This window comes from Neoarthrinium moseri (assembly GCF_022829205.1).
Source record: "Neoarthrinium moseri strain CBS 164.80 chromosome Unknown scaffold10_Wmoseri_CBS_16480, whole genome shotgun sequence".
NCBI lineage: Eukaryota > Fungi > Ascomycota > Sordariomycetes > Amphisphaeriales > Apiosporaceae > Neoarthrinium > Neoarthrinium moseri.
This window is the reverse complement of record NW_026055124.1, coordinates 620,301-646,497: the sequence shown is the minus strand read 5'-3', so window position 1 is coordinate 646,497 and position 26,197 is coordinate 620,301. Positions and strand designations below refer to the sequence as shown.

The window sequence follows — 26,197 nt, the reverse complement described above, 5'->3', positions numbered from 1 at the left end:
TTCACCCTGGAGATGGTCGGCAAAGCTGCTCCTAAAGGGCCATGATACTTCTTCCAACGTACTCGATCAACAAGGTCTGATATATACATACCGAGGGCACTGCATAATGTATCATGTGATGTACTATCTTGAATTCTTCTGAGGTTTTCTTGTCAAATACCAATCACGTGGTCCCAAGTACATTCCTCGGGTGAAGTGGCTCGACCCCGAATGTGCTCAGATGTATATCACCAAACGCACAATCATATCTTTCCTCTATTGATTTGATTATTCCAAGGTAGCAGACCTAGCATTAACCTGTGATACACAATTTGTAATGCATTATTAGAGGAAATTGATTTCAGTGTTGTGATTGGCTGGTGCCGTTCTCCACTTCGCTCTCGGCGGTTGTCGTATAGGGGTTATTATTTGTCGTTGTGGAATTAGCTCCGACAAGACGCAAGTTCGAGTCTTGCCAACCGCACAAAGACATTCTTCTGAAATGTGCAAATTTGAATGATTTCTTTCTTTTTATCTTTTGGCCTTCGATAGTGAGTGGCCACGCACCACACTCGAAAAAGAGCATTATCGTTTTCGAAACGAAATGGTGCAGCACTGGCAACTGTGAGTAACGCGACGAGAGAGATATTACCACTGAATTATGTCCTCTGGATTGTATACCACTATAACTGAAACTCAGCACTTGTGTACCAAGTATGCAAGTTGATGAGGGAGGGCCAAGCCCCTCGCGACTTTGAGTACGAACAGTTCATCTGGACCAGTGATTGTCATAGCGTGAACATCTGCCATTAGAGAACAATTCGAGATTACTGCTGCACATAAGGCACAATTCTTGCAGTCTTACTATTCACCGCTGGTTTCTCAAATGATACCCTAGAGATGCTAGCAATAACAAAAATAAAAAAATCTGAACGCGAAGGCGTGGCGCACTGTAACAAATGTTTTCACATTTCCAGAATATGAATAATTCTAACTTATCAAGTACCGTATAGGATTCTAGTAGATATGATTCAAAATGGCTGCCACCAGCCCTCAATTCTCTACTCTTGAAGTAGCTAGCACAGTAGGGTTGAAGGAAATCCCACAATTCCTGTGTTCTCATTATTATTATGTCGTGGCTGCTTATTTCCCAGTCTGGGCTACTCGTAGAGGTGGCTGCTCTGAGTCAGCGCCCGCCTAATCAACGTTCCTCCTCAACTGATCGTTAGGCGACCTGTCATAGCTCTGCATTGAATGGCCTGCGTTGCTTGAGCCGGGGCTTCTAAACGTGACATGGGTCCAGAATATGTGTCGATATTCGCGATCTTTTTCTGAATTACCAAGTAGGAATCGGTATGATGGCAGCATGCCGATTAAAACTGTTATAAGGAGCTCCAAATAACTGTAAAGGTTAGTCAGATTAAAGTTGGTCTGGTACAGCTTCACCGATCGCACTGTCTCAAACGCGATAGTTATCCCTGCAGTCCACAAATACAAGATACAGCTAACTTTTGCTTGGTACGCATGTTGAGGTTCCAGATGACGGGAAGAGGGAGAATTATCACTATACGAGAATCAGTTGCCTTGGGTATGTATCGCTCCGGTAGGGTTTAGAAAACTTACCGATTAGGTCAGAAGAGACATTGAAGAACCAAGCCACCCAAATTATTTTGGAGTTGAGCGACGCCACATACGGCGTCATGCATTCTTCTGTATATTACTCAGCGGCACGTACTTGAGGGATTGACGGCGCAGGAAATTCTTACCATACTTAAATAGATTCTTCGAGTCCCCGCATTGTCCAAACACACCAATAAGGCATATACCATAGCTAACAACAATATACACGACACTAATGTGCCATGCAATGTTGTACTTGTCATAACTTCTTAATACCATCCGATACAAGAACATGAATGATAGCTTGACGCAGAAAAGCGATGTCCAGAAGAATGTCTGGCTGGCAACTGACCACTTGCGCGATGTTATCGTCAAGTCTGCCAGTTCCTCGAGCCGGGGCATTGGTGTTTCACCAATTATGATGGAGGAAAATGGTAGCTTAGTGGCATCTGAATGGTGACGCAGATCATGCAAACAATCATGAAAACCCAAGAGAGTGCACCGAAAGCATCGTCCAAATGGAAGCTCTTAAGAAGGATGCTCCGAATCAATAGGCGTCCAACCACCAGCACGGTCGATAGACCAGCGAACACCCAAATTATCGCCTGCAAGCCAATCATAAGTCAGTCCAGAATGAATTCAGTGTCCCAACAAAATGATCCAGCTATTGTCATCGATTCTGTTGGTCCTCATCATACTACGCCTGGACAAACGTACCAACAAGCCTGCTTGGGTGATGCCTTGGCCTGCTTCGGAGGTCATTTTGCGTGATTGGAATATTGAAACAGCAGTGATCCGTGGCGGGGTCGGGGAGCATCAGTGATCTTACTTTATAGAGAATCGTGCGCTGAGAAGAAGGAGAATCTGGCTTTGCTCTAGTCAAGATAGAGCAAGGATAAAGGAAACTGTACTTAGCAGGCTAGATCCGTTCGTATTGACTATTTCTAGGCCTCTTAACAAATTGCCGAGAAAGTCGGGGAAGATGACGACATACTTGTGCCGCAGGGCTACACCTAGCCTATAGGACCGGCACCGTGTACCTTCACACAGATCGGGTCGGGAACCCGACGCGACTTGCAAGGGTCGTTCTCGTTGGCGTAGTTATTGTTCGTAGTTGGAAAGGAATTATTGGGTGGTGCATTGAGTGCGACCTGCAATGGTCACGCACTGCATGATGTGGTGACTGTTGTTGGTGCAAGGGATATGCACGACATGTGTGATCCCTGACACCTTTCCCTGCCCAGTTTGGCGTGGGATTATGATCAAGTCGCAATGGCGAGGAGCTACCTGGCTGAATTCATGGCTTAAATGTGTATGAAACTCCGAACGTAACACTACAAGTGAAGTCTGGATGGAGTATAAACAATGCATTGCGTATATTCTGGGTGCTCCACTGGTATACCAGAACCCTGATTTTGTGGATCCCATGACAGGGATAACGGCCTTGGATCAGATTGCACCAGCCAGCTCTCGGAAGATTGCCTCCAGCTTCCATATAAATATCTGTCGATTTCTGTTGCCGATGTGTGGCTCTTTGTCGATACTAGATCTGATCCTTGACTTTCAAACCATTACTTCTCCACTCCCTTATCCCTCTGCGATTCTGACTTCTAAGACCGCCAGCTTAAAATGTCGCAAAGCTTCATGACAGCGGGGGCCAGCAGGATTGCTACCATTGACCTGTCCCCGTTCAGTGCATCGAAAAGAAACGCTTCCACAGATTCACAACGCCTCAAGGTTGGCCAAGACCTCGTTAAAGCTCTCCACCGTCTTGGATTTGTCAAAGTTACCGGCCACGGAATGAGCAGCGATGAAATTAATAAGGCGCTTGACTGGACCAAGAGACTCTTTGATTTGCCTGAATGCGAGAAAATGAAGGCCCCGCACCCCCCGGGACCAATGCCGCATCGCGGTTATTCCAGTATTGGAAAGGAAAAAGTCTACTCACAAGATGACGTAGATTCACAGACAGCTAGTGGAAATGTTGAGAAGACATTACGCAAGATCTCCGACTTCAAGGTATACAGCCATTTGTCATTTTCGTATCTTCCGTGCACACTAAGTCAACCCTAGGAAAGTTACGAAATAGGCAGCGAGCATGATCCTGTCCAACAGAACATATGGCTACCTGAAACTATACTCCCACACTTCAAGGAGTATATGAATTCTTTGTACGAAAGACTAGCCAAAATTAGCCACGTTGTACTTGACGCGATGTCCCTCGGCCTGGGACTGGAGGGTGAGGCACGAGGTGCCTTGAATAAGCTTATGTCGGGTCGTCACTGTCAATTGCGCCTTTTGCACTACCCTGCTATCAGCAAGGAGAAAATTCAGAAGGAATTATTGGCCAGGCTACCTGCTCACTGTGACTGGGGGTAAGTGATGCGCACCCATCTCTGCGGCACACGCTGACCGCCTCATTCTAGCACCTTAACCATGCTGTTCCAGGACAGCCAGGGTGGGCTAGAGCTACAAGACCCTCATTCCAAACAGTTCATACATGCCGAACCCGAAGATGGTTCCTTCGTCTTAAACGTCGGTGACATGCTCCAACGCTTCACGAACGGTGAGTTCCCCTTCTGCCTCCCATGTAAAATTGCTATGCGTAACTAAATGTCCTGTTACAGGCTATTTTGTGTCTGCTTTACATCGAGTTTCGGTTCCAGATCCAGAGACAGTGCCCGAGTCCGGGCTTCCTGCTCGCTACTCGGTCCCATTCTTTGTCGCGCCTGACTTCTCTCACATTGTGGAAACGCTGCCACAATTCATCACGACTGCCAACCCCGCAAAGTATGAGCCAGTTCGATTCGACCAGTATGGTTCGATTGTAAGCAAGTATCAGTATCAGAACAATAACTCATGAGAGCTCAAAGTACGAGCGACTATGTTGATATTTATTTTCATCTTTATTAATGATAGATTGTTTCATTTGATTTACAGTATTTCATTTCGCATATGCACACTCTAGTCATAGACCATAAAATTTGCAAGGAAAGTAGAATCTAACAATCCTGTACCTGTTCAAGGACATCTTTTGAACCAGGGCACCATTCTTGTTTTTAAAGCCTGCAAGGCGCGTTCATTGAGAACAAACGTGTTATATATAGCCTCGGCCTCCCATACATATCTGCTATAATTTTAAACCCGATTGTCCTTGTCCTTTCTGGGGGTTGGGCTTATACTGTCAGTGTAGCTTTTACAGTTCTCCGGGGGATAATCTTCACTGTCCACGCGAATCAGACGACCAGGTGCGGAGTGTTTCTCCCTCCATCTTGAACATATTTCTCTTTCTCACCCCCAAGGTTTCGCGTCATTTTGGCATGGTAGTGTCAGTAGAGCGAGCCAAAACTGGATAAGTACGCCAATTTCCTCGTCTCGTTCATCGTTGACCCGAACGCCTGAATTGGATGAGGTGGGCAGTTAAAGCAAAAGTGCCTTACAAGATCGTGGCGTAACACGAATGGAAACGATATCTCTTAACCCTGTTCAAAGCGGCAAAACTGAGGGGTTAAGTCTTTCTAGAATTAATTCCTAATGAGTGTTTCATTCTAACTAGAGGATTTTGGCCTAATGTTGACAGCGAAAGAACGCCGAATATCTCATACCAAAAGAGTTTTCACTGGCCTCTGTCATCCAATGGACCCCAAAGCGAGGAGGGAAAACCATTCTTCCCAAGCCAGTCATCACTTGGATTTCCAGCTCCAGATTCCCATTGTTGTCCTGCTATGTCGTCAGTCTGGCCCTCTTCATCCACAGACTCGGAATCTGAGGCCGAGCTCCCCTCCTCTTCCTCTGCGGCCAGGAATGCGTTTGCCAGTTGCTCTCTCTCATCTGTGCCGTCTACGCGACCTCCGGAAGATGAAGCAGTCTGTTCCGGGAGCCGGACACCAAGGGGCCAGCTGAAGTAGTTATCTGGATCGCATATCTTCTTGATGAGCTGCAGCTTTTGTCGGTTCTTTCCATAATAGACCTTTTCATGAACGTCGGGCTTCAGTGACCGATCAGGGAAATTAATGTATCCTGCGTGACCGCTTATAGAGAATGGCTTCACTCTTTTTCTGAATCTTTGGTGGAAGCCCCTCATATCCCTCTCCAGCCATTTGTCCTCCCACAATATTTGTATGTAGGCTTGATAAACAGTCTGGCGCCAGCGGAATGCAGTCGCCCAGTCTGGCTTCGTGGTTGCCTGGCCCCCAGAATGGATGAATGTGAAAGCGGCCATGGCCCTCTCCCCTTTAAACTGCTGTTTGAAATCATCCATTTCACTTTGAATGATGCCGGTAACGCTTTTGATTGTTTCTTCATCGTTGAGAAACGCGAATGAGGTAAACAGACTCCACTGACGGGTTTTAGGAAATGACTGTCTGGTCTCCTCGTACCATTGACTGACAAGTGTTTCATGAAGAAAACGCGTCGACTTTTCGGGCAATGACCGTCGCTTCAGTTGCTCGGCAAGGCCTTTGTGGATGACCCCCTTGCTAATTTGCTTCCGGTATTCGTGTTCATTGCCATCAAAATAGACGAGGAAGCGTACTCCTACATCCCGACCCTCCGGCAGTCGGAGGTCGCACACCCAAGTGCTGTCGATAGTCATTCGATCCGGCCAGTTGTGAGTATAAAATCGGACCATAGTACTAAGGAAATCGTTCTTGTCCTCCGCTGTTGGGTTCCAAGTATACCTGCCAGCCACTATGACGCCTTGGGGGTTCTGCAACTTCGATACTCCCAACTTGATTTCAACCACAACACCGAAATTGCCTCCTCCAGCACCACAGAGCGCCCAGAAGAGCATCCCTTTTCTCGAGGTGGGCTCGTCACTATCCTTGACGGTAATCTTTTTGCCGTCAGCCAAGACGATAGTAGCCTGCTTCAACGAGTCGCATCCCATCCCAAGGGTGCGCGTGAATGGACCAAGGCCACCGCCCAGGATAAATCCAGAAACGCCGACATTGGGGCAACGTCCACCGTTGACGACATAGCCATCATTGCGACCGTCAATCAGGGCCTTATACGCGCTACCCCATAACGCGCCGCCACCAAGCGTCATGGTCTTGGTTTCCATATCGAGAAGAACCTTGTTCAACTTCAAGAGGTCCAGCAAGACACCCTGATCTGTAGTGGAGGAGCCTGCGTAGCTGTGACCTCCATTTTTTATGGTGATGTGTATACCTAGTCGGTTTGCCTCACGGACTAGATATTGAACTTGGGTGTATCGCTCTGGCTGCACGACTAGATGAGGTCGTGAGAAGCGATACATAAGATTCGGGTTTGCCACCGAACGTTCATATTCTGGGTCTCCAGGTGTATGCACAGGGATTGATCTTGCTTTCAACAAGTTGATCAGCTCGGTGATAGGGTTCAGCTTAGCTTTTTTCTTGCTGTCTCCGGACTTATTGACTGTAAGAGGGCCATCCTTTCTTTTAGCACACGAAGCGGGACCTTTAGGCTTGCTTGGGAGCATATTTTGGTACATTGTCTTATGAAAATGGTGAAGATCGAGGAATTGGTATATGGTGGCCTTGGGTGAATCCGAAGTAGTACGTGACAGGGATACAGGACTGAGCGTCTGTCCCCCAGCGTAAAAGTTTGAAGTTTGCGGGTTATCAGTCCATGATAGCGAGAATCTGAACAAAGAAACTTCCAACAAATGCGTACAAATGGAATTGAACGCGATGTCCTTAGAAGGCGGGCAAATCTGGCTGAAAGCAGAGACTTATTGCAAATAGCGCTTCAAAGGAACAAAGAAACCGAGCCGAGCGTTGTTTCATGATTACACACTTTACCAGACAGCCTCAACTTGTTTATGATTGATTTTGAGTGACTGTAATTTGGACATGATTTTGTACCCACTCCTTCGCGGTGCCGATCCAACATTACTAATATCAAACGGAAGCCAAATAGTATGTTCGGTCATTGATAATTTATATGCAGTCGTTTTAGAGTAACTTGATGGAATAAAGCTATTTAGTGAGTCAAAAGTGTTTGTTGATAACGTTCCGTTATCGTATTTACTATTATTTGGCCCGTCGGCTTCCCTCTTCGCTGTCGACGACAAAGAACGCGCTGTAGACTTGGCCAACGACTCGCCTTCTGGACTCGGCGGTGCCATTTAGAGCGGGAACGCCATGGGTGCTCTCGCGTTGAGCAGACGTCTAGAATGCGGCATGGTCACTGTGAACAGTCCAACAGTCGTCGCTGATACAGCGCCCACGATATCGCCAACTGCAGTCAGAGGGCGCGGTTGAGGAGCGGTAAATGGCACGCTTGGAATCCAGAAGTTTTTGAGTTTGAAGTCGGTACTGCCCCGATAAGTTCCTATGGCGTATTTTTGAGAGGCTATGGGAGCCTTTGCGTATTGACACAATACCCTGTACTCTGCGCATTGCCAATGGTCTTGATTCGCTGGCCTGTCTGATATTAGCCGCATCGGGCAATGCAAACGTTCATTCTTCTCAAGATCTTTCAAAAGCTTCATTGTACTCGTTAGGTATACGATGAGTATCTCGAACCGGCGTCTCGCGACACCAAACAATCAGACAAAGTTCAAATTCCAAATGCCCTTAGAGAAGCAGTGTACCGGAATTCAATATACCAAAGCAAGTTTCATGCATCTATAACCTCAATGGCGACGATAAGATCGAGACCCTATGAGCATATTGGGCTGGTTCTGCCGGTGGAGCGCAAGGGGGACGATGGTTCCTCTGTGCAGGAAGAATGGGTATATACTGGTGTCCCTGCCGCAGAGCCGCATGACCTGGACGCGATAGATATCGACGATGACGATCACGAACCCATCGCAAGAAGGACACGCTCGCAGAGAGCTGCCGTCGTTGCCCCTGCCCCAAGGCCGTCGCCGAATTCCAGGCCGGCCCCGAAGGCCGCGTTGAAAGTAACACATGAGGGGAGTGTTGCCAAAATCGCCACGCAGGGTTTTCTGGCTATGGACTTGGTCCAAAGGAATGTCACTCTGGTCCAGTCCATCGCCAATGAGAAGCTGTACGCCAACAAGATACTCGTACGTACTCGTACGTAATCTGGATTGGCTGGCCGATGTGATGAATCTGCAGTGCGACCTGGACATTTCGACTTGGCCCGGGGCAAGGGCTGTGCTGCCGGAGGTGGACTGTTTTCCCAGTCTCCGATTCTGGCAGTAACTTGGTACAGATACGTAACCATTGTACTTTAAGTAAGACAAATCCATACCGCGCACGCTCCATAGCCCGAGAGATGTAGCTTAGCTAACCACTGTTTTCTAGATATTGCAACGGCGGGGATTTGAGGAATCTTATACACTTATACCGTCAGTATGATAACACCATTCCCGAGATCTTCATCTGGTGAGTCCCCTTCCCATGCTACCCGGCCAGGGCTCAGATTTTGGTACTAGATTGAGACTGCATTCCAGGCACGTAGCTGAACGGCTCACCACGGCGCTGGCATTCCTGAAGCATGGCGTGTACCCGGGCGAGGACTGGGACCACAGGCCGGCGGCGTGGACGCCCATCTACCACAACGACCTGCACCCCCACAACGTCTTCATCCACTACCCGGACGTCCACGGCCAGGTGCCGGCGGCCGGGGCGGTGGGCGAAGCCTTCCCGGCCATTGTCTTGGCCGACTTTGGCCTGGCCAGGGTCCAGGGCGATGAGCCAGACTCCGAGTTCTTATGGGGGAACGTCTTCACGATGGGCGGGCTGCTGCGCGATATGGCCCAAAGCCACATCCCCGTCAACGAGGACGGCCTGCAAGACCCTGTGTTGCCCGCTAACAGGACGACGGTGGTGGCCGCGATGAGCCGGGCTACTGAGCCCAACTACTACCTGCCCATGTACGTGTCGTGGACGAAGCCGCAGCAGCTGATGCCCGTCGTGGTTTCGCCGGGGAACCTGACCCCCTTCGACCAGACGGCGGGGGCCGACGACGTCGAGGACGAGTGGGATCCCGCGATGGAGCAGAATACGGATTTGGTATGGGTGAGCAATGGGATGGCGAAACTGCACTGGCTGCGTCGCTTTCACAACGTGCGTCCGCGCTATCAGTTCCGGTCCCTGGGTTACGGGACCCCACAGCTGGGCCCCGTGAGGCGTGGCGTTCGAGATGATTAAGGACGTGGGTTTTGAGGTTGGTTTGACGAATCTAATCTGGGCAGTGGTGTTATATAGGTGGGAAGCATAGTGTGTCTACCTGTTCATTTCAGGTGGCAACAGACTTTGAATGCCGCAATTATTACTAGTGTTGTATCAAAGACTTTTATAATTCAGGAAGCCTTGGGCTAGGCGGGACTTTAGGAATATCATCTTTGGACGAACTCGATTAGCATTGAATCAGGCATTACACCAGTCTCAAGAAAAGAGCAATATGCTCCAAGTACAACATAAATCTTTCAATAATGGAGTCACTCCTCGGTCTATTGATCATAATCTATATACTACTTTACTCATATTTTGCGCCCCAAAAAAGCAGTATGTTGCCAACTTTTAACTCCGTGGCCTATGAGTCCAGTAGCTCTAGACGTCAAGAACCATATGATCCCGTCGGAACGAGGCCGTACGGGGATCGCATCCCTCGGGTGTAGGCCCCGGTCATGAGCAGCCAACTGCATCTACAAGATCTGGTAGTTGTAGTACTTCTGGTGGTTGTGCTGCTTGTTCAGGGCCCATTCGTTGCGTCTCTGGGCATTGTGCTCGCGCTTGCGGGCTCTTTGCTCTGCACGGCGGACCTCCTTCTTCTTGGAGTCCGTAACACCAGTCATGCCGGTGCCACCATCGGCTCGGCTGATCATTGCACCGTTGCGGCCACGTTCATGGCGAACTGCCACCTTGTTGTCGCCGTCAACCTCCATAGGATCAACGCTACCCTCAATGGCCAACCGCTCGGCGCGTTCCTCGGGCGAAGGATGGCTGTGGAGGTTCTGTCGGTAGTACTTATTGAGAGATCTATGGCCCACCGCACGGCCTGACGGCAGATGCAGCTGCGTCTCGTCGTAGAAGACAGCACGGTGTTTGTGAGCGTGGGAATGCCAGCCATCCATTTGGTGGTGATGGCGTGGGTCGTGGGACGAGTGGTGCGGATGCTTGTCAAGTCGCTCGTACTGATGAATGTGGTTGTCGACGGGGATGGACGTCAATTCCTCAGAATCAAGCGAGGAGGCTGAACTGTCTGTCTCCCAGCCCTCGTCTTCCTCCATGATCTCGTCACCATCCAAGCCAACAGCCTTGGTCTGGCGCTTGATACCAAGCTTGGCACCGCCGGAGGGCTTGTCGTCAGCGTCCTCATCGTCCGATTCCTCTTCGTCCGAGTATGTGCTTCTGAAATCGTAGAACTCGCCAATCTCGAGCTGCTCCTCCTCCGTAGTGTAGGGAATCTTGCAGTGGCCCTTGTCCCGCATGTGGGTCTGGGCCGCAAACGGATTGCTCTTCATCTTGCCACAGTACAGACACTCGGCCAGCTCCTGGATGCGCTCCTGCAGAGACTTGAGTAGGCCGTCCAGATCGACAAGGTAGTCCTTCTCCGGTATGAACATGCCGTGTATCCTCTCCATGTGCACCACGCTCAAGGGAACAGTGGGTGACTCATAGTTGCAGAACAGGCACGCCTTCAAGGTCAAGGTGGGGACCGGAGTTGCGGTGCTCGAGACGGCCTGGCTGGAGGCATCGGAAACGGGGTGTTCTCTGGCGCGCTGGGCCTCAACAGACGGGTGTGGGTTTGAGGGGCGCTTGACGGGAGAGGGACGCTCGTTGAGGTCGGTCTTCTTGAGGCCCTCGACCACCTCGCTGAACTCGTCTTCGGCGTCCGAGTCGACCTCGTCCTTGGGCAGAGGTTCGCCCAGCGAGAAGGTGGAGCTGACAATGGTGCTGGCGGCATCGTCGCCGGCAACACTGCCGTCGGCCTTGCGCTGCAGGGCCAATTCCTTGACCTTGTGCTGGCGACTGCCGATGTGGTTTCGGTACGAGTTTTCGCTGAAATAAGTGCGCTGGCAGACGTCGCAGACTTGTTGGAACCCGGCGCGGTCGGCCACGGCCGAGTCGGCAGCGCGAGCCTGTAGGACCTTCTCGGTGAAGACTTCGGAAGCAATCGGGGGGAGCGAGGCGACCCGTCGCTTGAGGTTATAGCGACTGAACGAGTGGGAGACATGTCAGCGCCTTAGATCAGGGGTAGACGGGAATGCCAGACCGGGTGGCCTGAGAGGAGTGAGAGAGAGAGAAAGGTTGTGTTAGTCACTTACTGCCAGTCGCTCTTCATGTGTCCCTTCTGGGTGTCTGCGAGTCGGAAAGCCACCTGGCAGGTGTTGCAGGTGTACTGATGGGAGTCGGGGGCGGCAGCGAGGCCCGAGGACGCGGTTCTCGTCGCCATCTCGAAGGATTGTATGGGGAGACTGCTGGAGAATGGGCGAAGAGAAGAAGATTGCGCAGACCGAGTATGTCGGAAGGCCAAAGGTGAACGTGAATGTGGGAACCGCCCTGAGAGCAACGAGGGAGGAGCGTTTGGGTTGATGACGGTCTGAAACAATGCAGAAGCCGGTCGGTCGGGGCTGCGCTATGTGAAGAGGCCGTAATAACCAAACCTTAACAGCGACGGGACCTCAGGATGCAGGTTCTGACGTTGACCTTGGGCACGCAACTTAGTCGGTAGGGATTTATTTTAGGGTGGCGATGGGATGGGCGTGAGGCGGGGTCCCTTGTGACAGTTCTGAAAAATCCGCCTCCAGCGAAGCCGATGATTACTAAAGGAGAAACCGAGAAACCGGAGGCCTAGACTATTCTACGGCGAGCGCCCATCACAGAATCAATGTAAGTTAATCGAGCGAATTTCTGCATAGGGCAGAGGGGCACGAGGGTTTTATCAGATACCGATACCACATGGAGGGACGGCCAATGGAGGGGGGGCATATGGAGGGACATCGGGGCCCTGCTCAGACAAAATTTCCGTGGGCGCGTGGGCGGTGCGCGGGGCACTGGCGCTGGCGCTGGCAGCAGAAAGACGCAGGGAAGAAGGGGGGAAAAAAAATATGATTTCAAATAAAAACGCTCCCATGGATACCCTACGTCACGGCCTGCTAGGGCTTGGACGCCAAGGATCTAACGCAGGTGCGGCTTAACTCTGTGCATCCTATTGGGATGGTTGGAGGTGCTATACTATTACTCGCCGCTATGGTTGTGGTCATGGCCCCCAGTTACACAGTATTCGCCTTGTGCTTTCCAGGGCTGTTCTTGTCAACTACGGTTGTGCATATGAAGCAGCCAGACCGTACACGTATAGCCCAAGGCGCGAACAGTTCGAGGTACATGTGCATTCGACCTGGAATAGGAATGGGCCCTTCTCTAGGGTAATTGGACGTGACAGATGTGGAAAACTAGGCAGTCAGGGTGCGACCCTCATCCTTGCCATGGTGTATATTACTGCTTCTCACGCTGACTGTGTGATGGTGGCTGTCCGGTCGTTGCGCCACATGATTGCTGATTGCTTGATTTGGTCGCAGAACGACATGAATAACACCAAAAACGTGTTTGCCGGAAAGGAACCTACAGTAATTACTGGTCCTGCGTGCCGCGAAGAAAAAGAACAAGACCCATGGATGGCATCTGCTGGCGAAACATGTCCAACGGCGGCCAGCATGCGATTCCAGATTAGGCTACTGGGTGAGGACTAGAGACCACGGGCAGCATACCCGACAACGTTGATTGACGCAGGTGGTCTCAGGGTCCGCAAGCGGCCGAGTGGATTCGTCCGTAGAGGGTTCTCAGGGGGCTAGCAGCCTTATATTCCCTACAGGCTACCGAGCTCGCGGCTGGTGCCAGGGTCTGAGGGGCGTCACTCGGCGCCAAGGTAGTCCTGGTCCTGGTGCTACCGGGGATCCACACGCCTCGAGCCGGCCGACCGGTCGCCCATCGCGTCGCACCCGCACCCGGCATTCGCCCATCCTCCCCGAGCCTTCAGCTCAGCCTTCCCGACACCACGATTCAACACTACAGCGCATTTTCTCAGGATCAGGTGCCGGTCCAAACGCCCTTTGTGCCTGCGAGCAGCCACACGTGCCAGGGTTGTATCATCCTGCGCCTCGCAAACTTCCCTGAAGTCGGTGCAGTGATCCCCGACCATCGCGGCGACTCGAGTCCTGACGCCGACTTCATCGGCTCCAGCGACGATATCATCGAATTTCTCGACGCCCACATACTCGGCCCCCCGGCCGACCGATCCTAGATGCTATGACGCAGGAATCTTCCCACAGCGGGCACGGCCCTGCGCACGCCAACGACCTCGAGGCCAGGATCCTCGCAGCCCTCTGGGAAGAAGTTCCATTTCCTCGACTGCCCTCGGACGCTCCCCCAGAGCTGAAAGCCTTGGTCGTAGAGATAGAGAACCCGAGGAAGATCTATACCATACATCGCGCCATCCGCCGGCACAGCCTACAGCTACTGATCGAGAAGTTCATCTCCCAACTGCGCTACGGCTGTGGCTACGATGACTGCACCACTCCATCCTGTTTCAGCTGCCGAAGGCGACTGGCCGGCAAGGCTCCCATACGCCGTTATAGCCCGACCAGTGCGAGGACCTTGGCCGTGCAAATGGCCGGCCAGGATAACCCGGAACTCAACATCTGCCCGAACCTGGACACGCCCAGAGGGCCCAGCGATGCCATCAAGCCATTGATATTTGGACCCAAACCTCGCTTGCCCAAGAATGAGCTCAGCAATGGGCGCAGTACCAGGAAGTCGGGTAGTTCTGTGCGAGCTACGGTGATAGACGACAAGCAACCCCCGCGGAGGCGTTCTCAGTCGAATACAGGTGCGACGCCGGCGACTCTATCGCAACCACGCTTGTCAGTGCCCGAAAGAAGAAGTTGCAGCCACGGGGGCCGTCGTGAACCAGCTTCAAAAGAGCTCGAGGATGTGCCATCACCACCACCAAGTCCGGCGTCGAGGGTCTTGATAAATGAACGGCCAATCCGTAAAGATTATCGCTCATTCGCAGCAAACATGTTCGGCACCGTGGCATTCAAGATGCTTGAATGGCTTGCGCCGAACAACATGGAAGCGATATCCAGTAAGGCAGCGAACACGGTCGACTGCGGAAGCAAAGTGTCTACTAGTACGAATGCGTCTACAGTCGATGACAGTGACGATGGGCTTTTCGTGTCCTCGGCGTCCATGGCCGAACAGGACGTGGAACCCCTGTCTCCGAGAAATCAAGAAGCAGATCACACGAATTCCCACGCCCATGCTAACGGCCAGAGTTACCCAACGCGTTCGCGAGCCAACTCGAGTACACGGGTTCGGACATCGTCGACTTCCAGACCTCTCGCAGCAGATCGCTTCTCCGAAGTTCGCCTTACTGATGGCTTTGCCGAGCCCATATCTCCCCTCTCTCCAGTCTCCAAGGTTGATAAGGTCCCGAAAAGATTGGTCAGGTCGACATCTTCCATATCACGTCAAAGGCCGAATGGAAAACCCATTGACGACGCACTCAACCAAGACCCCCAAGGGATCCAGGTCGGCTTGGAAAATGGTGTTCGGAGTCCTGGGCCTGGTGATGAAAACACTGATGGATTCTTCTCTGTCGGTGACTCCCGCGGGTCTCTAATCTCGGATGATCGCAGTGAGTCCCCTCTTGAGCAAGATATTCCCAGCGACGGGCCTGAAGCCGAAGACATCCTGCCTCAAGGTCTCTCGCACTTCAACATCCACACAGTGGATCTCTTGTGCCATATCCTTCAGCAAGACGGAACAGCGGAAAACCATCTGCTTGAACCCCAGAGAATTATCAGTCCTCCAAAAGGAACACGGGAAAACGGAGTCTGGAGGAGACGAAAAGCCCAACTACCATATCCACACAACTTGAGACTTGAGTGGAAACTATTCATAGAACAGAGCATATTCAACGTGCTCAGCGACCCACACTCGATACTCGAGACCTTTACTACCAGGGGTGAGTTGATCGACTCGCAGTCAATATGGTATTACATGCTGCGCCTGACAAGAGTCGCACCAAGCTTGGTCTTTGATAGTCTATGGACTGCCTCAGAAAGTCTCTTTGCTCCGCCCAAAGCGTTGCAGTCGGCGCGGTCGCCAACTGCCAACTTCTTTCCACAACGACCCAGGTCGCTCACAAACGAGGAGGCTGGCTTCGTCCTGTCTGTGTGTTTCCACGCTCTGGTAGCTGCGGCGCCGGTCGTTTTTGATGCCTCGCAGCTGTTCGACATGTCACGGATCAGATCCCGTGGCTTGACGTTGTCAGAGTCCGGGGCCGTGGCTCGTCAACCCTCATCCCTGTGTCTCGAGTATGAAGACGTCTTCACTGACGACCTGGCACTCAGATTGGCGAGGAGGCTTTTGGCCGCAATCCCAACGCGCAAGCATTTCGATGAGCTCATAGAACTAGATCAAGACTCAGAAGATGGAACGACTGAACCAGATATACTAGAGGTGTTCCTGTCTCACCTGGAACCAGGACGAGAACAGCAACAGACTGTGGAATCCTCCCGCACCGAGAGGGAGCTACATGAAAAGCGCGTGCCTATTCTCCTGCTTGATTGGGCACGCACAGTCATGCTTAATGAGTGGGAGGGGAGACCCGATGTTCCTGGTGATGGCCCATTCGGCGGTGCTCTCTCACTGATTGAGGCCATGTGTAAGTGGACCTAAACCATCGCTATCGAGTAACCTCTTGCTAACCTTTTATCCTTGACAGACCAGAAACGTAACTCGCTCCTATTAGCCGATGTTGCATTCCGGACGGAGTATTTCGGTGATCGTCTGGATGCCATCGATCTACCTGTGAGTTGGTTGGCCTTCAACTCTTCAAGACAAAAGGCACACCTTTTGGATTACCCCTACATATTCCACCCATCTTCTCTGGTATCATACTTCCGAGCAGCAAACTTTTCACGGATGAGCCGGTCCTATGAAGAATCAAGCTCTTTACAGACCCGGATCACTGCAATAATCGCCACCGACAGTCTCGTCACGGATCAACACCAGAAAGGCGTCCTCCAGGACTTGCTCAAGGTTGCCTCCGCCAAGTTCCTGATTTTGGACATTGGCCGTAAGTCGGTCATTAAGGACGCATTCGACCAACTATGGAGAAGACAAGAGCGCGAGCTCATGCGACCCCTGAAGGTTCATCTCGGCGAGGATACGGGGGAGGAAGGCTTTGACTCGGGTGGTGTCCAACAGGAATTCTTCAGACTCGCCATCGCAGAAGCCCTGGACCCGGCCTACGGTGCGTTCACCGTCGACGACAGGACAAGGATGACCTGGTTTCGCCCGGGGTCGCTAGAACCGGAGTGGAAGTTCGAGTTGGTTGGCCTGCTCATGTCGCTGGCCGTATTCAACGGCCTCACACTGCCCGTCACCTTTCCAAAGGCATTGTACATGAAGCTGCTGGGCGAACCTGTCACGGAGTTGCATCACATCGCCGACGGCTGGCCTGACCTTGCCAACGGCCTGACCACGCTCCAGGAGTGGGACGAGAGTCAAGGTGCCGTGGAAGACATATTTGCTCGCACATACGAGTTTTCGATCGACATGTTCGGACAGCCCGTCTCCCGCGAGATGGACTCGTCGAAGCATCCTTCCTGGCCTCAGTTCTCGCAGCACCTTACCGAACCCCTCTCGGCAGGGAACCCCGAGGACGCCCCGCTTGTCACGGGCGACAACCGCGAGGCCTACGTGAGCGACTACATCCGCTACCTGACGGACGTCAGCGTCGCACCGCAGTTCGCGGCCTTCGCGCGCGGGTTCCGCGCGTGCCTGGACGCCAAGTCGCTGCGGCTGCTGACGCCGGCGCTTCTGCAGTCGCTGGTCGAGGGCACGCAGGAGATCGACATCGGCGAGCTGCGGCGGGCCGCGCGCTACGTGGGCTGGGACGCCTCGCACCGCGCCGTGCGCGACTTCTGGGCCGTCGTCAAGCGCTACGACGCGCCCATGCGCCGCCGCCTGCTCGAGTTCGTCACGGCCAGCGACCGCGTCCCCGTCGGCGGCATGCGCAACGTCCAGTTCGTCGTCCAGCGCAACGGCCAGGAGGACGGCGACGCCGGTCACCTCCCCACCGCCTACACCTGCTACGGCACCCTGCTCCTCCCCGAGTACCGCGACCGCGAGGTTCTGCGCGAGCGCCTCGCCATGGCGCTCGAGAACGCCCAGGGTTTCGGGTTCGCCTAGACTAGACCGTTTTCTTATGGAATGGGTATCGGGCGTGCTGCTTTCCCCTTCTCTGTGGTGGACCCGATGTGGAGGGGACAAGGAATTTTGGGGATTTGGTTTCGAAAACAAGGGATTGGCGGCAGATGATTGCTGGGCTTGGGTCTGCTGGGCGTTTTCCTCCCTGAGCGTGTACAAGAGTTTTCATGCCTGTCTTAATATCACCTTTAGCGTATAACCGCAAGACCCAAAATGGGCGGTTTTCTCAATACCCTGAACTCTCAAGATTCACGTCACGCATTGACTTCTCGCTTAGGTCAGATCGATTAATTTGGTGTTCTGCAACCCGTGAAGCCGACGGAGACAGCGACAGGTCTCTATCATCGGGCCTCTTTCTTGATGTGACATTAGTCTATCTATCTCATTTCATGGTACACCCGTGGCCGTGCCTTTTTAGAGCCTTTTTTCCCGTCATGTTTCCCCTAAATGGATATCACGTGTCTAATAGTCCTCCTCGCCCGATCCGCTCACAATGACGTTGTTGACCTTGAGGACCATGCGGCACAGCTGGGTGGCCAGCATGAGCTGCTGCCTCTTTCCGATGAGGGGGTCGATGACGAAAGCCTTCTTCATGTCGTTGCTCCCCTTGTTCATGCAGTCGACACCTAGCTTGCCCTTGCCCTCGGGGCCGGCCTTGACTTGTTGCGACTTGACCTCGGCCAGGGTGGCAATGGGGTTCATGCCGCTGTTCTCAGCCAGGGCCATGGGGACGGCATCGAGGGCCTCGGCGAACGCGCGCATGGCGTACTGCTCGAGGCCAGGGGTCTTGACTGCCGCGTCTTCGACGGCGAGCGAGCACGCAATCTCGGCGGCACCGCCACCGTAGACCACGCGGTTATCGCGCACCAAGTTTCGTACGACGCAAAGGGCATCGTGCAGGGATCTCTTGGCCTCGTCGATGATCTGACAGAATGTTAGTTGAGGGCTTACAAAAGTTATGGCGGCAATGAATAGACCACGGGACATGACATGACATACCATCTTGTTGCTGCCGCGAACAAAGGCCGTGACAGCTCTCGTGTTTGCACACTCCTCGATGACCAACATCTTCTCTCTCGTGGTGCCGAAAGACATCTCGCGGACGATTCCAGCGGAACCGAGCTTCTCGGCCTTCAGATCCTCGAATCGCGGTACTATTCTGCCGTTGGTGGCGATAGCGATCAGCTCGATCTCGGGGCCACCAACCCATCTCACGGCGGGCAGGTCGTTCTGTAGTAATAAGTGGTTGGCCTCGTCATCGAAACCCCACTGGCAGATGGCCAGGTTTGCGCCCGTCTCCTTGATCTGCTGGATCATCTCGATAAACTTCTCGCGCTCGTAGGTTTGGAGCTTCTTGTACTCCTCGACCGATGTGATGTCGAGCCTGTGCTTGGTCTTGGGCTTCGGCGGCTCGAAGGCGCATGTGAGGATGGCAATCTTGGCGTCCCGGACCTCGGACGGCATCTGGGGGTGGGAGAAGTCCTTGTCGACAATAACACCCTTGACCAGGATGGAGTCCTCGAGGGCACCGCCAACCTTGCCGTCGACCTTGATCAGCTCAAAGTCGACATCTTTCCGCTCCAGGTCGGCTACGGACAGAACGGCGTCGACAGCCATCTTGGCGAACTGGTCGTGGGCCTTGGAGACGATCTTGCTGCCCAAACTTGTCCGCGCCACCTTGGTCAAATTCTCTGTGCTGTCAGGGCTGAACTCAATGGTGTCTGCTATCCGGTCCAGCTCGGCCACGGCGATGTCACAAGCCTGATCGTATCCGTCGGCGATTCGGATGGGGTGGATGCCCTTGTCGATCAGCTCGGCGGCCTGCTCGAGCAGGGCGCCGGCCAGGACGACGACGCCGGTTGTGCCGTCACCGATCTCGTCGTCTTGTGACTTGGACAGTTCCACCAGGAGCTTGGCGACGTGGTTCGAGACCTCCATCTGCTGCAGGATCGTTGCGCCATCGTTGGTGACTGTGATATCGCCGTCGGGGGAGATGAGGATCTTGTCGAGCCCTCGGGGGCCCAGCGACGTCTTGACAATGTTGGCGACGGTCCGGGCAGCCAGGATATGGGACTTGACGGCCTCGTTGCCGTATTGGCGCCTCTTCTTGCCCTGACTGTTGGGGGGGAGAACGGCATCAGCTGGTGTGCTTCGGGCAGCGCTGGGGCTCAGGGGGGCCAAGACTCACTCTCTGACCACGATGAAGGGCCGTCCCTGGTCATCCTTCATCACCGCAGCTATACAAGTCAGTAGGGGGCCCTAGCGACCCAGGTGCGCGCCGACATACCGTTGGACAAGTCGAGATCTGAGCTTCATGTTAGCAAGGATATACTGCATGGTGGGGCACGGCGGGCGGCCTGGGGAGGACGCACTCATCGCCATCTTGAGATTCTGGTGCTCGTGGGAGCTCCGCTGCAATCCAGATGTGTGTGATAAGTCTCGGGACGAAGTTCAGCAGCGACCAGAGGTGGGATGTGTCGTTGCGCAGCTGTTTCGCGTTCCCCTCCGTTGCCTTGTGCTGCTGCGTCTCCCAAATTCGAAATGTTGCGGGTCCCCCCCGTCCCCAAGTTTTCGGCGGCCTGGAAAAATGATGCCCCGCCAAGGTACGTACCCACCTGTGTCTCCAGCTGCTGAGCTACTGGATGGAAGCCCCTGAGCCCCCTAACTCCAACTAGAGCCAACTTTTCCTTGCCAGAGTAAACTTACCTGTGTAGACGACGGGGATCCAAATCATTGAATGACATTCATCAAGAAGCCTTGGCTTCACAGCTCTCACCGTGCATCAAGCTTGGTCGTGGCCATGCTACATGCAGGTCGCCATGATGATTGATGTAATGCCTATTGAGTTGTAACTTCAAAAATCAAAAAGGGGAAAGGGGGACGAACGTAATCCCTAATCGCTTATTTCAACGAGCACCCAGGGAACGGACGAGTAGGGTAGGGGAACCACGGAGGGGGGAAGGGCAGTAGCAGCATCGTGGCGCGATGTATTCTATTTCAAGGATCACCAATTGGCAGGCGCGCTGTCCGAGCATAAGTGTGCATCCAAACGGAATCTGGCGGAATCAAATCAATGTTGCTCCTCTTGAAATCTGTATAAGTTTCTGGCAATTCTCCAGCTCGGGCCTTTGTCCTCATTTACAACTATGCACTACGTTTTCTTCATCAGGCGCATATAGTGGCGGGTGGCAGTTCTGCTCGTTTTCGTCGTCGATAGCTATTTACCAGGAGTACCTAATCTGTCCGACCGTCACCTTTTGTATACGCGCGGAGTCACGGCCAGTGGTTCAGCTGCATGGCCCGAGAACAGGTGAGGTAGAGAGAAAAATCTACTGGGTTGCCGTATATCTGGCCAACAAATTGTTTCAAATGACATCCTTTGGCTCTTGTCGCAGACTCTCTCCGATCCGCTGAAGGCATACGGCTTGTCAAAGCATTATTAGGAGCGAGCGAAGAAGTATAAGCCCTGCTACCACGAACATTTCCAAAGTCGGACCCCTGTCCACCTGAAAACCTGATAAGTTCCAATAGGCTTTACTTTTGTCATACCAGTCAGAAAGCGACAGATACCTAGATTGTTCAAAATGATTCGATGAAATCAGGCGTCTCACAGGACTAAATACCCACGTGTTACGTCTGGCTTTCGCAAAATTCTTGCGCATATAATGACACTAAGCATGAGTCAAATCAGTCACAATATTTCAGTATACTCTCTCATTTACAACAGCCACGAATACAGTTATTGTCCTTTTATTAGGCACCAACGAACAATTTCGGTCTAAGTCTGGTTTGGGGAACAGTATTTATAAACCCTCTTATCTGCAAAAGCCCACACGACTGTTCTCGTCACAGAGTGCGCCTCGTGTACCCATTTATCAACCCCTTAACCTCGCAGAAGGCGAGGTATCTTGTTTCTTCCTTGCTCAAAAAACCACTCGCTAACGGACATGCGATGAAATTCTTGCATCCATGCATATGTGCAATTCACCGCGACTTTAACCACATCCAAGCCTTTGAGCTTTGGGAAAGATGATCCTCGTCCAATCCTATCAATCGCCTCTTTGAGACCACTAAGCGCCCACAGGTCATGTGCCATGTAATGATCATGACGACTCTTCCAACCACGGCCTGCCCCGCCACATTCGTCGAGCTCACAGAATTGCAGTTCGATGATCCTCGCCTCAGTGAAGGTGTTCGCAAGGAAGCGCCAGACGGCCTGCCAATCCCGCTTCGTGTGAATCGTGCCGGAGTCCAGTGCGAACTCGATATTCTGTACTTTTCTCGCGAAGGCTGGTCCCAACCGAACAAGGTGAGAAGTCGGCGAGGTCCTAGACCGCTGATGAGGGGTGTAGATAATCCCATCATTCAACATCCAATGATCCGGACTGCTTAAGTCGTTGATGTCAACATATCTGCTGTAGTCAAGCCCGTCTTCCGCTTCAGGTAGGCCAAAGAAGTTGAGGTGCTGCCCCACAATCAGGATGCTATCTTTGCGGTAGTCGAAAGGGAATGAGTCTGGTCGTGGGGTGCCATAGGCTCGACTGAGCAGTACACGAAAGCCCTGGCAGACGTTAAGCAAAGGCAATTGCTTCCAGCTGCGAGGGCCGTATATGATCAAGTGAGTTGTGTCGACCGAGCGGGCGTATGCGATGTTTCGTACGATATCGGCGCGCAAGCTGTAAGGCGGGATGGCATAGTCGAGGATCCTCTCGACCAACTCAACCGGAAGGTCGAGCAGGTTGGACCTAGAGTTTCTTGCCAGTTTGGCGTTTTGCAGGTGAATTGTCAATGCCGATAATGATGAGCACAGTGTACCCGGCGACTCGGTCCATTTCACCGGTTTCAAGGTCATCGAGCCATTCTCCCAGCGGTTGTACGGAAAATCGTAGGGATGTCCCATGGCTATTTGAGACAAGTCTCTCGGTCTGAAGTAAATCTCGTTCAGTGGCTGGTGATCTCCTCCAACGCATGTCTTCTTCAACCTTAACAAAAGGAGAACCTGCGGGATAATGTCTACAACTCTCGTAGGTTTCAGCGGATCAACTTCAATGGTGAGCCCCACCGCATCATCGTGATATTGATGATATGCACCATAATCTGCGAGGTCCCATGGTGCTTCCTCATCGTGAACTTCGTGTTCTGAGTGCTCTGTTTCATGATCCTCAGAAGCCATCTTTCTTTGGCCAGTGTTACTCGTTTAGTAACGCACTGAATTATTGTTGACGGCGCAGAAGTATCGGCACGATTCAGTATGCGGCGGCGATTTACGTGGGGTTGGGATGAATGAATGAATGCAGCTGTGGATATGGGAAAGGAGTTCACGTTCGAGGTACGTGAATTGATTCACAAGAGACAGAAAGCACGATTTGGGTCTTTCTTGAAAATAGGAAAACCACGGGTGTGTTGATTGTTCTGGGGTGGGGAAACTTCAGCATTGGGTGGGCGTGAAGTGAATATTCACATTCACTACGCATACCAATAACTTACCAAACCAAAGTTCACTGTCTGGCCACTATACCACAAAAGCTTTCATGGTTACTTATTCACCGGAAACCCCTACATGCATGATATTAAATGAAGATGCGCGTGAGCCTGGATGAAAATTGTCTTGAGGCATTAGTTTTTAAGTTCACTTTTTAATGCAACGAAGGGAACGAATTAAGGTAACGAACCCTAGATTTTATAGGACTTTTGGTAGTGGACAGATTTGCTCGATAATATCTCATGGGATTATCATTAACAGGTATGCCACCAGAACTAATGTCGTTCTAAATGGTACAGCTAGCCCTGACCAGCCCCTTCTCGAGATCCGTTGGACACTCCTGCTTGGTTTCATCATACGGTCTTGACTTCAACCCGCAAACACTTCATAGAAACCAAACGTGGGGCACCTTCCTTCTAGAAACATGGGGATATTTGATTGAAATGTATCCCATGATCGATCGTAAACCTTCGTAGACCACGATATCTCTTATAGATCCTGATCAGAGCTATGAGAGGTATCCGCCTCTCCCATCTTATCATTTCTACGTTGAATTCCACTGGACTTGTTGAAGTTTACGAACATGTACGGTGAAGGAAATCTCTTCGTCTAACGCCACTCAAAGATAACGATACTCGGCCCTCCTCAGGCTCTATAACGCCTGGTAGAAGTTGACAAAGGCCGAATTTCAAAACATGATACTCGCATGGCACTGGAAAAAACATGCTTCCCTCCTTTAATCGTTCAGAGACGATATTGGCGGGTAACATTGGCCGTCAGCCAGCTGATCGCGTAATGTGCTCTCGCAAGGATTTATAGATATCGGGACCTAGCAAATCGTCTCAATGTCCTGAATCTAGTCTTTTTGGTGGGTGTTTCCAGTAGCATAAAGTTGTCAACTCCCGTTGTAGGCCTCCAGACTTGGCCTATTCCTGGCGGTACTAAAGGACCTAAGGGTCAGCTTATGAGACTTGACATATTGCAACAGTTCACAAAGCCTTTTTGCGACCCCGTCCACTCGTGTGCCAATTTACGCATATGCAAGATAAAATCCGATATCTCAATAGGAACGGCCACACTATCGAGCTTCATAAATTCCTCTTCCCCTGGACCCTTACGTAGGCGGCTGTGCTAGTTATATGCTTAGATCCACCTTGTAACGCAGTCTACCTTGTCTGGACCCTGGATGCATAGAAGTCGCTGCTTCTGGCTTTGTCCTTTTGAAGAGAATCAACAACCATTCAAGGTATCTAAATTGAATGTCGTGTGCACGTTGTGGATCGTAAATTATCATCAATAGAGATCTGACCCAGGTGAGCAAACTGTATTTCAACGTAGGATTGCCTGAGGGTCTCGACTGTCTCGGTGCATATTATTTCAGAATTCTGAGCGTAAAGGCTCTTTTAACCAAATAGCTTCCTCCCAGGCGACTTGCGTGGGCTCATCTCTATCTATCTTCTTCAACGCACCGGGAGGCTAAGCTACGGGATGCCCAAGGTTGCACCATATCCCAAGAGCGGTCTGTTCCCCGATCTATAGCTCTATATACCTCATCTTCTCTTCGTATGCTGTATCTCGCCTGGATGTGGTCATTCGAGAGCTCCACTACCAGCTGTCGCGTACTAAAAGGGACCCCATTCGGCCCATCAAGAGGTCAGATCTCTTCATTAATGATAGCCCTAAGCATGCCAAGAGCACCATCTGCTGTACTGTCGCGCCATACGTGATATGCTGGGAGCGTTTCCCAGTAACTATCTGCGGTTAGGTAATGTAGACCGAGACCTCCATTGTCCTTGATTAATTGTATGGTGCGGTGCCAGTCACCCCGTGCGAAGTGAGCAGGCTTCTCGGAAGAATCATGGCTGCCAAACATTTTGAAGCTTAAGGAACGTAGATAGCGGAAAGAACGGGGCGCCACCCCTTTAGTGAAGTAATCACTCGCAGCGTAATGATCTAACCCTCTGTCTTCGGGATCGGCTTGGTTTCCCCAAGCATCCAGGATCTCCACATGGTTGTGAGTGAAGAACACTCCCTGGACCTCGAGATGAAATGCTTTGATAACGAGGAACATAGGCTGTGGATGGCTCCAGCAGTTGCATATGTGTGAGGATGCGGCATCGAGTCGTCTACAGGCACCGCCTGCGCGTATGGCGCCCTTGCAACAAGGACCCCGAACAACCGAAGCACCCAGTCGATATCCCTTCTTCGGCTTCCAGCACACCCATCCACTCGGTGCAACTACATTTGTTTCTCCAGGATTTGAAAGCGTATTCCAAGGGGGAGATCGAAGTAGCGAAAAGGGCTAAAGCTGTGTGGTGCGGTGATATGTTCGGTGATTTCGTGAGCCATGTTCTCAAGTACTCGACGAAAGTGGCAGCAAGTCGGAAAGGCGAATTACTCGATTGGTTTCACTGCACGCGCAAGTATCTGCCGCTTTGTATTGTCCCTTTTTGCCAGTGATATCAGTGAACACCTGCGTATTGAATGTCTGATCGAGATATACGTGTCTTTCTCGCGTTGTTCGCGGAAGGCTCGTCAAGACTGGTTTGCTGACAAGTGGGGGTGGGGCCTGAAGAGACTCTTGTTTTCTAAGGGGCGACGTTTGCGTATGGGGTTCAGAACCATGCAGTGCCAAAGGGAGCAGGCGATAGTTACTACCGAAATAACAAGATATCCATTGGAGAAGTTTGCCCAACTACAGCCACCCTCAAGCTAGCTGTATACGATCGACAATGTATCGAATTCTGGAAAAGAGGGTTGTTTTGGTGGCAAAGTAATGAAAAATCTACGCCACGCACATATTAAGATTGTGTGTTTCTTATTTCCACAAGGCGTAATAAATTGTCAGGCAAGAGGCACGTCATTGCGTTGTTGGCCGACGTTTAGAACATTTAGTCATGCCCAATGCGGGAGGGTCTATTCCTCTTCTTTGGTTGAA

The 26,197-nt window shown here is 51.9% G+C and overlaps 7 protein-coding genes across 7 annotated transcripts; 3 read left to right on the top strand and 4 right to left on the bottom strand.

The window, feature by feature from the left end:
- Positions 1-3,228: 3,228 nt before the first annotated feature.
- Positions 3,229-4,462, top strand: JN550_004072 (uncharacterized protein; the record flags this gene model as incomplete). Its single annotated transcript, XM_049315547.1, has 4 exons — positions 3,229-3,618; positions 3,673-3,974; positions 4,026-4,165; positions 4,227-4,462. 4 exons carry the CDS (start codon positions 3,229-3,231, stop codon positions 4,460-4,462), a joined length of 1,068 nt encoding a protein of 355 aa, XP_049174094.1.
- Positions 4,463-5,215: 753 nt separating this feature from the next.
- Positions 5,216-7,072, bottom strand: JN550_004071 (uncharacterized protein; the record flags this gene model as incomplete). The annotated part of the gene is made up of 1 exon (XM_049315546.1): positions 5,216-7,072. One exon carries the CDS (start codon positions 7,070-7,072, stop codon positions 5,216-5,218), a length of 1,857 nt encoding a protein of 618 aa, XP_049174093.1.
- A 1,149-nt stretch (positions 7,073-8,221) lies between these two features.
- JN550_004070 (uncharacterized protein) lies at positions 8,222-9,704 on the top strand (the record flags this gene model as incomplete). Its single annotated transcript, XM_049315544.1, has 4 exons — positions 8,222-8,614; positions 8,667-8,749; positions 8,856-8,936; positions 9,005-9,704. 4 exons carry the CDS (start codon positions 8,222-8,224, stop codon positions 9,702-9,704), a joined length of 1,257 nt encoding a protein of 418 aa, XP_049174092.1.
- A 497-nt stretch (positions 9,705-10,201) lies between these two features.
- JN550_004069 (uncharacterized protein) lies at positions 10,202-11,952 on the bottom strand (the record flags this gene model as incomplete). Its single annotated transcript, XM_049315543.1, has 2 exons — positions 10,202-11,714; positions 11,825-11,952. The coding sequence occupies 2 exons, from the start codon at positions 11,950-11,952 to the stop codon at positions 10,202-10,204; spliced, it is 1,641 nt and encodes a 546-aa protein (XP_049174091.1).
- Positions 11,953-13,805: 1,853 nt separating this feature from the next.
- On the top strand, positions 13,806-17,759 carry JN550_004068 (uncharacterized protein; the record flags this gene model as incomplete). Its single annotated transcript, XM_049315542.1, has 2 exons — positions 13,806-16,227; positions 16,288-17,759. The coding sequence occupies 2 exons, from the start codon at positions 13,806-13,808 to the stop codon at positions 17,757-17,759; spliced, it is 3,894 nt and encodes a 1,297-aa protein (XP_049174090.1).
- A 480-nt stretch (positions 17,760-18,239) lies between these two features.
- Positions 18,240-20,159, bottom strand: JN550_004067 (uncharacterized protein; the record flags this gene model as incomplete). The annotated part of the gene is made up of 5 exons (XM_049315541.1): positions 18,240-18,701; positions 18,777-19,893; positions 19,966-20,014; positions 20,065-20,082; positions 20,150-20,159. 5 exons carry the CDS (start codon positions 20,157-20,159, stop codon positions 18,240-18,242), a joined length of 1,656 nt encoding a protein of 551 aa, XP_049174089.1.
- Positions 20,160-21,660: 1,501 nt separating this feature from the next.
- On the bottom strand, positions 21,661-22,950 carry JN550_004066 (uncharacterized protein; the record flags this gene model as incomplete). The annotated part of the gene is made up of 1 exon (XM_049315540.1): positions 21,661-22,950. One exon carries the CDS (start codon positions 22,948-22,950, stop codon positions 21,661-21,663), a length of 1,290 nt encoding a protein of 429 aa, XP_049174088.1.
- Positions 22,951-26,197: the final 3,247 nt, after the last annotated feature.